This window comes from Physeter macrocephalus, chromosome 4 (genome assembly GCF_002837175.3).
Source record: "Physeter macrocephalus isolate SW-GA chromosome 4, ASM283717v5, whole genome shotgun sequence".
Lineage (NCBI taxonomy): Eukaryota > Metazoa > Chordata > Mammalia > Artiodactyla > Physeteridae > Physeter > Physeter macrocephalus.
The window spans coordinates 5,194,257-5,208,626 of NC_041217.1; the positions used below are offsets into that span (position 1 = coordinate 5,194,257).

General features: G+C 37.3%; 1 protein-coding gene across 1 annotated transcript in view; it reads right to left on the reverse strand.

The window, feature by feature from the left end:
- Window positions 1-227: 227 nt before the first annotated feature.
- The window catches only part of LOC102991067 (complement factor H-like), a 141,097-nt gene continuing 126,954 nt past the window's right edge, over window positions 228-14,370 (reverse strand). Inside the window, exons 23-26 of the mRNA XM_028488298.1 lie at window positions 5,527-5,717; window positions 4,976-5,152; window positions 1,074-1,256; window positions 228-606 (exon numbers count right to left, since the gene is read on the reverse strand). Coding sequence (XP_028344099.1) covers window positions 410-606; window positions 1,074-1,256; window positions 4,976-5,152; window positions 5,527-5,717 — 748 coding nt within the window. The 3' untranslated portion in view covers window positions 228-409. The remainder of the gene's footprint in view (window positions 607-1,073; window positions 1,257-4,975; window positions 5,153-5,526; window positions 5,718-14,370) is intronic.

Below are 14,370 nucleotides of genomic sequence, written 5' to 3' on the forward strand. Positions count from 1 at the left end.
ACACAGATTGCTTTTTACGTGTTTGTGAAGTGATATTATTTTGAAGATGGAGACAAGCATTTTTTTCCATTTCTTCTGAAACAGTCTCAGAAAGCCTCAGAAGTTACAGAGAAAGCTTCGAGAAAGTTAGGAGAATGATGGATGGAAAGAGGCATTGAAGTGATTGCATCTAATTTCTTGCCACAGATGTTTTGTGAACAGGACACATAGCATTTTGGTTTGCCAGGTTTTAATGAAGTACTTTTAAGAAGTGATTCACTGGTCTCCCAGATTATAATTACATCATCCACATAATACTTAACATAAATTATGATTTACTTGATAAAAGAAACTGAGAATTGGATTAATAATGAGAAATTCTGAATGAATGTACATATTTCAATTTTACAACTGCGTTTTAACCACTGTTTCATCCACAAGTAGGATATGCCACTTTTCCTTCCTGACAGGTTGTTCGAAATGTATACTCTGGTGTCCTTGGATAATATCCACGTTTACACGTAAATTCAATAGTGTCATGTGTTTTAGAATAAAGCTTTTTATCGTGTCTCCATTTTAACTGGATGTTATGTTTTTTCATCATTTCTTCTGAAATTACACATGCATCTGAAGTTAAAAAAATCAACAAAAAACATTAAAAATCAAAAAACATTAAGTAGCATACAAATATTTTCCATAGAATTTCAGACTTTCAAGTAGAATCTTTTACACTGGTCCAGGATTTCATTCTCAAAATATTTTCTAAACAAACTCATTGAAAATCCATTATGTAGATTCCATCATTTTAAACAATTAATGATATAAAAATGAGTACTATGTTTAATTTAATAATTAAGTGTTATAATAAAAGATTCATAATGTCACTATCACATTAAGAACTTTTATTAAATAACCTTTCAATGCTATAGTTGCTTGAACAAGAATTTTTCAAACTTTATTTTCTCACATATTAATATTTGTTAGCCAAGCATTCAATAGAATTGTTAATCTATAAAAATTCTATTATAAACAGCAAAATATTATACCAATTACACTGATTTTCCCAGGATCCACGAGAAGATTAAAATATTTACCTAAGCATTTTGGTGGTTCTGACCACTCTCCATTCTGACATACTATGTATCTGTTTCCCTGAAGTTCATAGTAGGACTGGCATTGGTACTCAACTGTCGATCCTGGAGGATATACTGGTGCCGGGAATGATGTAAAGTCTCCGTTGTCTATTGGTGGGGGAGGCCCACATTTTGCTTGAGAGTCTGAAAAAGAATTTGATTCATTGAGAGACCAAAGACAAACACAGGTTAAAGAAAGTAAATAAAAGTATAGAACAATATGTAATATCAAGACTTGTGATTTCTGATGACAGAAATGATTCACTGAAAAAATTTTAATCACTTAAACTGAGAGTCACATTTTAAGCCCTTCCTTTCACCCCACATGAAAGCACACATAAGACATTAACAAATATGTCTGCTTTGCAGTATTCTGGTATTTAAAGATGTTTTCCTTAATGAATATATGCTAGAGAGATGGATAGCTAAGATAAACAAAGAAAGTTTCTTGGTCTTATATATTAAGCATACTGCAGTGGCTATTGAATCTCTGGTAATTTTTTTAATTGATTTTCATTTTTATTACAAGAGAAACATCAGCTTTTTAAATAAAATTCAAAGAATTACAAATGTGTATAATGTAAAAGGGAATTTCTGGCTTCCTGCTCTGGACAAAATGAGACGGGAACATTTCTGCTTATTTATTTCTTCTGCTAAATATTCCCTCTGTTAACTAAAAATCCTGAACGTATTATAAAGACCAACATAAGAGTTTGTGAAGGGTGTAGAAAAGAAGTTGATCTTTTAGTGACATTGGCATTCAAGGAGTTACACTGCAGTGAGTTGTCTGAGTTTTCACTTTGCCGTGTATGTATCCTGGACTGGGCACTGAGACCGCAACCCAGAAATGACCTCATGTTCAGGCAAAATTAACAACAACAAAAAAAGTCCCAGGAAGACTCTGCTTCCTTTAGCCAAAGGCGCAGGAAAGGATCAGCCTGGCAAGGGAAACATTTTTTCACAATACAGGACTCACTCTAGAAAAACACCATTGAAGAAACCTGAGACCAACCCTCTCCCCACCTTGATCAACAGGGGCCAAGTGTTCAGTCTAGACTTTCACCCACACTGGGAGGGAACAAGATACCTGTCCTTGCGCTTGGACCGCGCCCCTGGGGTTTCACAATCTCCTGGAACCTGGGTCCCGCATCTCCCATAAAGGGGCTTTTGTGGATAGATGCTAAATTATTATTGTTGAAGGTGGGATACCAGGAGGGATGTCTTATCCTTTATCTTGCTGACATTTCTCTCTCCTTTGTGCTATTTTTGTTTATATTTTATAATTTTTTTCTCTTCTTTCTGTCTGGAGCCTCTGGTTTCTAATAATTTTATATATTCTCTCACTTTTAATTTCCTATAATAATAATTTAATTTCCTAATAAATTCCTATTCCTTCTTTTCTTCTAGTGACAATCACATTACAATATTTTGGACAGCTATATCTTCGGTTTCCAAGTGCTCATTTTTAAAATCACCTTTATTCAGATATGAATTACATACAATAAGATCCACACATATTAGCGTGTGGGCCAATGACGTGACAATGTGTACACTTGTGTAACCACAAACCCAACCAAACTAGAGACAGTTTTCATCTTCCTTTAAAAGTCGGTTGTTTCCTTTCTATTCCACCTCCCCCAATTCTCTTCCTCTAGGAAGCCCATGTTCTTTCTGTCACTATAATTTTGCCTTCCTTCAACTTTGTATCATGGATTCATACAGCATGCGTTCTCTTACATCTGGCTGCTTTATTTCATCCAATGTGAGACCCATTCTTCTATGTGGTGTCTTGCATCACTAGGTCACTCCTCTCCATTGTGGGGCAGGGTAGCTTTCTATGGATATGAAATATGTTTATCCATTTTATCCTCTGTTGAATGACTTTTGGAGTGTTTCCAGGTTGTGGCTGTTATGATTGAGCTATTTATGAACACTTGAACTCAAGTCTTTGAATGAACATATATTTACTATTTCCTGATATATACCTAAAAGTAAAATTGCTGGGCTATCTGATATGTGCTTGACTGAATCTACAAGAAACTACCATACTGGTTTTCAGGGTGATTGTGCCATCTTACATTCCCATTAGCAATGTGTAAGAGTTCCAGTTGATTCTCATCTTCACTAACAAACAGGATGATGAGTTTTTTTGTTGTTTTAAATTGAGGTGTAGTTGGTTTCCAATATTGTGTTAGTTTCAGGTGTACAGCGTAATGGTTCAATATTTTTGCAGATTATACTCCCTTATAGGTTAAGGCAATGACTGTAATTCCCTGTGCTATACAGTATATCGTTGTTGTGTATCTGTTTTGTACATAGTAGTTTGTATCCCTTAATCCCACACCTCTAACTTGTCCCTCCTGACTTCCTTCTCCCCTTTGGTAACCACTAGTTTGTTTTCTATATCTGTGAGTATGTTTCTACTTTGCATATACATTCAGTTGTATTATTTTTTAGATTCCACATATAAATGATATCATACAGTATTTGTCTTTCTCTGTCTAACATATTTCACTAAGGATCATATTCTCTAGGTCCATCCATGTTGCTGCAAATGGCACTATTTCATTCTTTTTTATGGCTGAGCAGTATTCCATTGTATATATGTAGTGGAAAGCACCTAAGCTGGTTGCCAAGGGAGCCACCTTGTGATGAGAAGGTTAGAAGATTCAGTCCCACACCCCTGACCTCCAGGGAGGGAAGAGGGGCTGCAGATTGCATCAACTGCCGATGGCCAATGGGTTAATCAATTTGCCCCTGTGATAAAGCCTCCATAAAAAACCAAAAGGATGGGATTTTGAGAGATCCCTAGCAGTCGAACATGTGGACGTGCTGGGAGAGTGGCCACTAGGAGGGCATGGAAACTCTGTGCCTTTCCATGTATCTTGCCCTGTGCATCTCTTCCATCTGCCTGTTGCTGAGTTATATTCCTTCAACTGGGAATCTGGTAAATCAAATGTTTCTTTGAGTTCTATGAGCCACTCTAGCAAATTAATTGAACCTGAAGAGGAAGTCCCAGGAACCTCTAATGTATAGCCAGTAAACAGAAGCACAGATAACAAGCTGGGCTTGTGATTGAATTCTGAAGGGGGCGGGGTGGGAGAGCAGTCTTGGGGGCCTGAGCTCTTACTTATGGGATCTGACAATATTTCCAGTTAGACAGTTTCAGAGAATTACTTAGTGGTATTGAAAACACACATACATCGTAATAGGAAAGATAATCAAACAATGTGAATGGCATATTTCAGCAGAATTATAAATAGACTTATCCTAAGTTGAAGTAAAGTAAAAGCCATATGTGGTAGCTGAAATTTTCAATTGTATAAATTTGGTTTTGCACACTTAAAAAAGGCTAGTTTTCTTCTCTCCCTTTGTCTCCTTCCTTTGAATCATTCACTAACTTTCCAAATGACCTTGTCAGAATTAAACTGGGCTACCTTTTAAAGCATCATGAGAGAACCATATTTTGACTTGCTTCTTTTGATGCATTGTTATATTATGTGAAATTATTAGGGATTATATTTAAAATGCTGTATATTTGAGAAGCTGCACAATATGTATTATCAAGTTTGTTGATTCTGATTAAAAAATACACTGAAGAAATTATATAATGTGAGAATTATAGTTTTTCACTGTGTACTTGGCTAGTGTTTTCTATTAGTACCTACATTTAATTTATGTAAGTAGACAAGATGATTTTCTAGTGATGATCCAGATATTTGCATGTCTACTTAGACACAGTTGGAACCCTGATACTGAAAAGGTGACAATAGTAGAAACAGCAATACTGCATATACTAAATACTGTATCTCTCCATAAAATATAAAAGAATACAAGATCCCAGAGGACAGTGTTTTGCTTACGGTCACGACTGCATTCAGGAGGGGAGGACCAGCCGCCTTCTGCACATGTAATGCTGTTCCGATTATTTGGGAGGCTGTAGCCAGTGTCACACACAATTTGTACAGTGTCACCTTCCTGGTGTGTTTGTCCTGAAGATGCAGAATGACCATTTTCCACCCAAGGGAAAAAGCACTGTCCTAAAAGCCAAAAGATGACAGATACAAACCTTGCAATGAAAGAGCATTACATTTTGCAAACTTCAGAAGAGAAATCAAGTGCAAAAATTTTGTTTCTTAAAAATTAGGCCATGAAAAAAAATTAGGCCATGCATGTAAAAAATTAAAATGCCATGCCAGTAATTAAGACTTGAATATAGAAAAAATGTACATTTGTAAGGCTACTTTCCACAAACAGCTTCTCACAATGAGCAATGACATAGATCATCTTTGCTGGCCCCTCCGGTTCCTGCTGCTATGACTGTCCAGGCTCTGTGATGCTTTCAGGCAGAGCCTCTCCACTCACTGAACACACTGGATAATTCATCCGGACAATGAGGAGGGTGTTTACTCACTGAGACACTTTGGTCTTGGTGACCATCCGTCCTGTGTACAGATTATTTGATTCCAGAGTAATTGTGAAGGGGACACAAAGCTGTGATCACAGGTGTAGTAGAAATATTTCCCTATGTCAACTGGAAAGATTTGTTTATAACTGTTTTCATCATATATGGTTCCATGTTTTATCTCTGGAAAATCACACGTTCTTCCTTAAGAAAAGAAATAGTATCCTACATTAATGAATAGTTCTACTTATGTTAATAATCCCATTGTTGAATTTATTATTGTATTTAGCTTAATTATTCCACTTGCATTAGTGACCGAGATCTGGGACAATGTATAACTAAGAGTACATAGGTACTTGAGGAGCTCAGGATATTTAAGTTCTCCGGAAGCATTTTCAAGATTAAAATCACACAGAAAAATGTAAACACTGAGGAAGAGAACAAAAGTGGTTCTATGTAGTAAACCTCCCAGATCTAAGACGTTTGCTTCTGGAGGCATGGGAGGACTGTCTGTAGTTCTCCTTTCATTTCTTGTGCCTCTTCTTCCTGTGTCTTCCACAGAGATTCTCCAGCATCTCAGCCCTTTCCATCCCTCCTCTCCCAGTCCACGTCACATGTTGCATAGGAGACATATATGAACAAATATACATTCACATATGAATATATATATTCATATATATATAGTCATACATGTATATATGACTATGTCTAGCCTTTTCAGTGAAGACAATTTGAATATAAAATTTCATAAAGGAAAAATATTAGCAACAAAAAACTGCTAAGGTATAATTACTAACTTGTGATGAATGTCCTCTAAAAATATGTGTGTAAGAATTTAAATATACTTGAGTGGAAAATAGAAAAATAATTTTTGATTATTACTGTACACTCAAAATGTGTAAGTATGATTGTATTTATTTGCTTGAGCTTCCATACAAAGTACTATAGATGGGGAAGCTTAAAACAAAGAAATTTATTTTCTCACAGTTCTAGAGGTGAGAAGTCCAAGATCAAGGTATCAGAAGGGCTGGTTTCTTCTGTGGCCTCTCTCCTTGGCTTGTAGATGACCATCTTCTCCCTGTGTCTTCATGAGGTTTTCCCTCTATGTGTCTGTGTCCTAATTTCCTCCTCTGTTGCTGACACCCGATTTACTGAATCAGAGCCCATGATAATGACCTCATTTTAACTTAAATTACCTCTTTAAAGACCATACCTTCATGTACAGACACATTCTGAGCTCCTGGGAGTTAGAACTTCAACATATGAATTTTGGAGGACAGAATTCAACCTGTGTCCGTCCACTAAATACAAAAAGAGGTTTCTACTTACACACAGGTGTGCTTCCACAAAATGGCTTCCATTCTCTGTTGAAAAACCTTGCTGCAACCCAAGCTTACGGGGCTTTCAGCTCAAAGGTTACTTTTAGAAAGAGTTCAGTGAATGAGAATAGTTTACATTGGACAGGAATCGTTGTTGTATTGTTATTGTTGTTGCTGATGAAAGAAATTGCCCAAATATAGACTTAAATAGCATACAAAACCAACCATGCAAAAAATTATTTGGATTCACTCGTCTTGTAAATTAAAAATAACAAATAGTGTTTTGTATTCTAATCATAAATGGTGCAATGAGAAATCCTAAAGCATATTAGAGGTTTTGTTTACAATAACTTGGAAAAGAGATTTTGATTTTAAAAGAAATGACACTTTAAAAAGATATCATTATGGATCCATAGAGTTGTAAAAGAATGAAATAAACATAATTGTGTCAATAAAATCTTCAAGATATGTACATGTAAAATTAGAATTACTATACAAAAATAAAGTGCTCCTTAATTTAAAGATAAGTGAAAGGATCCACAATATTTGTTATGTTATAAAAGATAATTTTTGATATAGAACAATTGCATTCAGGTAAATTAATATAGAAAATTTCACTATAAATGTGAAAACACATCAGTGAACAATGTGCTAGGGTTAACGCTCTAAAAATTATTTATTAATTTATTTGCCCAACAATTACTTCCGACCTCAGAAATGTAAAGTAAAATTAATTGTCATTCCCCTGGAATTAAGAATTTACTATACTTTTTGTTGAAATAGATATTTCTTTTAACCTGCTGTTTATTTTATTGAAATATTAAATTGATCATGATGTCAATGCCTTTAACAGCTGTATGAAATTATAATTAAAACACAGTAAACTAAATATATTTGAAATGCCTGATTTAATGAGTTTTGATATATGAATCCATAAAACTATCACCATATGCAAGATGATAAAGATATCCATCACTCCCAAATATTTCCTTGCATTAAAAATAAGAAACCTCCATCCATTTTGAAGTCAGAAGCTAGCCTGAGACTTCTTTCCTAATGTTGTGTGAGCATATTCACTTATCTTTATAATCAGCGTTGAGAGTCCTTTTGCTGTGGAACTCAAAAAACAGAAGAAACATAATTTTTTTTTCGTTTTCCCTTAAGAGAATATGAGATAATTTTCCTGTAAGGTTACACTCTATCATGATGACACAGACAATTCTCATTAGTCTATCATTAAAATATAAAGACAGGTGAAAGTAGATAAAATGTGGAGTTACATTCAAGGGGGAAGCTGAGTGTTCAGAGGTGTTTCAACTTACCTTGTGCAGGAGAACAGGAAACCCACAGGGTGAGGATGACATTGAGTAGTAACAGCATGTTAGATATTCCCAAAGGCACGTTCATACAAATATTCCAGTTGTGTTGTTTGGTTGTTTAGCAGTTTATCAAGTGTGACTCTGAACTTAAGGACATTACTATGACGCTAGTTAACTGAGGTCACTTAGTAAATATCAAAGTTCAAACAGCTTTGCAAAATCCCTGAATTACGGGTAGTGGTTTCACAACAATTTCTTAAGCTCATTCCCTGATAAGTACTTGTACAACCTTTTTGGGGGACAGTAATAGGCGGGCTCCAGAAGTGATATAAAACACTAATTGTTAAAGTAAACACTTCTTTAAAATAGGTGGAGTTCTTTCTCAACCAGGTGAATCATATGTGAATAACTCTGAGTCCATGTCACTATCACTTTCTCGTGTCTTTTATTTACTTTCACCCAGTTTCTTTGCTTAGGGGTCTAGGAAAACCAACGTGTATTTGGATCTTATTCTATCATCTGTATTTTCTTGTGCTTAGGGAAGCACCGATTCTTTTTTTTTTAACTTATGTGCGATCACACTAGTGAGTACAAGAGTTTCAGCATATTCTTGGCATTAAATATTCTTTAATGTGCTTGAGGCACCTTTTTTTTTTTTAATATTCAGATGCACAAAATGATATCCCTTTTGTTGTAGGAATATAACTCAAAAATCCTCGCCTGGTCTTTCACTAACTTAATTACACTTATTCTCTATTTTATTTATATATAAATATTTATATAGTCAACTCTATTCAATGTAATGTAAAATACAATTCTTTAATACAAGAGAATTTCTTTCAAACAGATAATTAATATGGAAAATATAGTATTATTATAAAGGAAAAGAAAAACCAGTCACAGATGTCAGAGAGTTAAGGCATTGAAATTATTTATTTATTTTCTTAATATAACTACAATAGTTTCAAAATATAAAATAATTTATTAATATATGTAATTAAGGCTTCCTGAATAGCAAAATAGCTTATATCAAACTAATTCTTCTATGAATAAAAATTATTTGCTAACACAAATTATAACAATGACTGCTTGAGAGAGTAAAAGCTAGCAGAAAATAGAAAGTGTCCAACCTTTGAAAGAATGGAACCAAACTGTGAGATCCGTATTTACCCATTTTCTGAACTTAGAACACACTCACACACACAGGGTGATGAGGGGTTGAGCTCCAGGAGGAAGCAAGAGTTTGTTTTTTGTGACAATTTAGGGACCTGTGTGTGGGGCAGGCAGGACATCTGCCGTGTGAGAGGAGAAATCCATGAAGCCCCACCAGGGAAATTCCCGATAATCGTCACATTACTCCTTAAATTATCTACTAAATCCACATGAGCATTTATGGGCTGAAGTTCCAAAATCAGATAAAATAAAATTCAAAAGAGGATTATCAGAGCATAATGAAGAGTATTTTATAATAATAATTAATTCAGATAATGTTGAATTCACCAAGGCAAAAGAAAAACAGGCATGTAAGGACAGAGTAAAACATAATTATGTACTGTTTAAAAATTAAGGATTCTACGAAAAAGGCTATTAGTAATAATATATACAAAACTTTTTATAGAAACCAAAATTGAAAAAATATTATAAAGGACACCACCTTTTATAAATACTCTAAAAACTGTTTTAAGAAATACATTTGACAAAATATTTTAAGAGAGCTACACTGAAAACTGCAAAACATTGCTGAGAAAAATATTAAAAGACAAATCAAGGAAGGAGAAGATGATGGACTTGGATTGGAACATTTAACATCATAAAGATGTCAATTTTTCCCAATTAGTTTGTGTTTTGAACATGACCCAAGAAAAATTCTTTGAATTTTTGTGAATTCCAAAAATGTAGGCTATTGCTGCATTTCATTTGCTGTCATGTGAGTTCCTTGATCAGAAGCAATGACGTGTGGATTACCGCTATGTGGAAAAGTGCACGGAGGGTTGATTTGGCAGAAGCTTGTGTGTAGGGAAGGCAAATCCATTCCCAGGCTGAGTATCTATTTCAGGAAGAGCAAAACACAGCCCCTTCCATGACGGAAGTGTCCAAAGCAATCAACCTGCCATCAGGTGGCTGGCTGATCACCCCAGGGATTGTGCCTCACCAAAAACTCATCTGGTCTCTGCTGCTAGGAGACGGGGCCCTCAGCAGTGGTTAATCAGATGGGCTTTGAGGATAGGAAGTCCATGTTTCTGATCCCACAGATAAGCTCCATTCCTATTACCATGGCCATTGTACATGACCCCACCAGGAAATGACAGCAGTGGCTGGGGACAGAGTCTGACTGGAATCCATCAAAGAGGTCACCCTATCCACTGGATCCATAAATCTGCATCTGCTGAGATCAGCCTTTGCTGAGCATCATATAGGATATAAATATCCTCACCTTTTTTGCTGATCAGAGAGATCTATCCACATACCTCTTTTCATCTCCTTGTGACCAATTTTCCTACCAATGTTCAGGACCCCATTCCTTCCCACTTGAACAGCAGACATCCCGTGTAGTTGGAAATTTAATTTGCACTGTAATCCACCTACTCGTAGGCTCAGACTCTGGGTTTACTTTTCAGAGATCTCAGGTCTGGGGATACAGGAGATAAGGGTTTCTTTCAGGGTCAACAGAGAAACTTTAAGGGCATTTGTGCAGCATCTGAACTGTGGATTTGAATTCTGAGCTCAACATTTTCTTTCCTCACTTCATCTCATGCAATGAAGATCAACCAGCCAATCCAATTCTTCTCATTAGTTTGACAAAAATGTTCTACGATATCAAATACTTGCCACATATAAATATGATTGGAAGTATCCAGTGTTGATATTTTGTGTATCTCTCTTGTCACATCATGCCACGGACTATTGATGCCCTCTTTCCTAGGGATAGTAGATTCATTAGTGATGTTAAAAATGTCAGATTTGAGAATAAATGAGAAAATCCCAGAAACAGGTTAGAAAATTTATCCTGAAGATTTGCTTTCTTTAGGATCTCTCATTACCAAAATCTGTAGTAGTCAAAGTTCTCTTTAGAGGAACAGAAGCCATATCCTATATCAGTAAAACACACACACACACACACAGGGAGTGACAGAGAGACAAACGCAGATGTTGAGGTTTGTGTTAAGGAATTGGCTCATGTGATTGGGCAGGCTGGCAAGTCTGGAACCTGCAGGGCAGGAAGAAGACTGGAAACCCAGGAAGGGCATGTGTTGCAGTTTTGAGTTTGAAGGCCGTCTAGAGGCAGAGTTCCTTCTTCCTGGAAGGAGCTCAATGTTTTCTCTTAAAGGCTTCAACAGATTGGTTGAAGTACACCCACATTATGGAAGGTGTTTTGCTTTGTTCATAGTCTGTGAATAGATGTTAATCATGTCTTTGAAATGCCTTCACAGAAACATCTAGACTGATAATTTGAACAGGCACCTGAGTAGTGTAGTCTAGCCAAGTTGACAAAAAATTAACCAGCACAGTGATGACCTTGCATATTTAGTTCAGAAGATTCCTAACTGACTATGGAAGATCCACCTGATTTCTTCTTGCTGCTTGTAGTAAAATATGTGAGATAAGTTGTAAAGGATGAACTGTCAAGCAAAAAGGAACCAGCATGAGATGATTTGAAAATTCTCAGCCTATCCAGATAGTGTATTCACCAATCAAGGCCAGAGTGAGGCTGGATAATCCTTTGCTTATAAGGTTAGGCATGTGACTTGAGATCCAAGCAGTTGTCTCAGCCTAAGTCAGAAGAAACACTATTATCCAGGGAAGATCTGGAAGGTACCCTCATGTCTGAGAGCTTGTACCTATTAGTGCACGAGAGACTAAGATTTTTTAGAATGTTATACTAACAGAAATGCTTCCAGCAGGGAACGAAAGGGACAGGGATCATACAAATAAAGGAGGAAAGTCTCCAAAGATTGGGCCATGCATACAGAGGCCTGGGCCAACACGGACTGTTTCAGCTGAGAAAGTGGGGTCACCTCCCTGGTGGTCCAAAAAGTTGGGGCTGCCACCCCAGGGGGCCCAAGGACAGAGCATGAATTTCACAGAGGAGTGTTCTCTGTTCTTGGAAACTAATGAGGTTTCTCCTGCTGGGTTTTGGATTTCCTTGAGACCTGAGACCCCCTTTTAAAAATTTCTATTTCTCCATTTTATAATGGTAATATCTATCCTATATCGGTCTTAACATGTTATTTTGGAAGCATATTACTTGTTTTCTGGGCTCACAGAGTCGCACATGCATAAGAATTTTGCCCAAGGATGGACCAGAAACTGAGTCTTCCCCATAAGTGATTTAGAAGATATTTAGATGAAACTTGGGCCTTAGGGTTGATGCTGGAAAGGGTTAAAACTTTCGGGGATGTTGGGATTGGGTGAATATATTTTACATATGGCAAGATAAAGATTTGAGAGGCTACAATGTGGATTGTTATGTGTTGAACAGTGTCCCTCAAAAGATTTTTTAGAGTCCTTACACCCAAGACTTAAAAGTATTACCTTATTTGGAATTAGGGTGTCTTAAAACATGTAATCAAGTGAAGATGAGGTCAATATGGTGGGCTGCAGTGAAATATGACTGACGTCCATTTAAGAAGAAGAAAATACCAAGTAAAGACAAGGCACACAGAGAGAATATTTCGTGACCAGAGAGGCAAAGATTAGAATGAAGCAGCTGCAAGCCAAGAAACACCCAGACAGATGGCCACTGCCAGAAGCTACAGAGCAGCAAAGAAAATTCTATCAGTCCTCAGAGAGATCATGGTTTAAAAAGCAGAAATGGAAGCAAAAGGAAGCAAGTGCTATTGTTAGTCTTCTGGGGGCCCCAATCCCATTTGTAAGTGCTCCACCCTGAGGACTTCATTTAATCCTAATCACCTGCCAGAGATCATACCTCTTAATCCTATCATATTAGGGGGTTTGGTTTCAACATTGGGATTTTGGGGGACGCATTCCATCTTCTTTCCAATATTAATTGCTCTTTGAAAAACAGCTAACTACAGTTCTCTTTCACGTGTATTGATACATTTACTATGTTGCCAAGTGCTACCTGAATTCAGGTCATAAACTGGTTAGAAGAGATTTGTAGTTAATGCAGATATCAAAAGTATATTGATGATGATATGATAATATTGGAAACTGAAGAATAAGTATCAATGGTTTTTACTCCAGTAGTGAAACACGTGCCTAACAGAAGCTGGCCAATAAGAACAAAGGTCTAGGGACTTCCCTGGTGGCACAGTGATTAAGAATCTGCCTGCCAATTCAAGGGACACGGGTTCGAGCCCTGGTCCGGGAAGATCCCACCTGCCGTGGAGCAACTAAACCCATGTGCCACAACTACTGAGCCTGCACTCTAGACCCCGCACGTCACAACTACTGAACCCGCATCCCACAACTACTGAAGCCCATGCACCTGGAACCCGTGCTCCCCAACAAGAGAAGTCACCACAATGAGAAGCCTGTGCACTGCAATGAAGAGTAGCCCCACTCAACGCAACTAGAGAAAGCCCGAGTGCATCAACAAAGACCCAACGCAACCAAAAATAAATAAAATTTTTTTTTTAAAAGAAAAGAACAAAGGACTATCCACCCACCAGTTGATGGACACTTGGATTATTCCCAGTTTGTGGCTATTCATTCCAGAAAAGCAAAACTATAGGCACAGAAGACGAATCAAGGGTCCCAGACGCTAGGGTTGGAAGGAGCAGATTGTCTGCACAGGAACCTCTTCAGGTTATAGAACCGTCTGTAGCTTGAGTAGATGGTGCTTGTGTAACTCAATACATTTGTCAGAACTCACTGAACAACTGTCTGTTTAAAAAGTGTAAGCTTTACAGAAGCTTCAAGATGGCGGAAGAGTAAGACGTGGAGATCACCTTGCTCCCCACAAATACAACAGAAATACATCTACACGTGGAACAGCTCCTACAGAACACCTACTGAACGCTGGCAGAAGACCTCAGACCTTCACCTCAGACCTCCCAAAAGGCAAGAAACTCCCCACGAACCTGGGTAGGGCAAAAGAAAAAAGGAAAAACAGAGACAAAAGAATAGGGACGGGAGCTTCCCTGGTGGCGCAGTGGTTGGGAGTCTGCCTGCTGATGATGCAGGCGACGCGGGTTCGTGCCCCGGTCCGGGAGGATCCCACGTGCCGCGGGGCGGCTGGGCCCGTGAGCCAT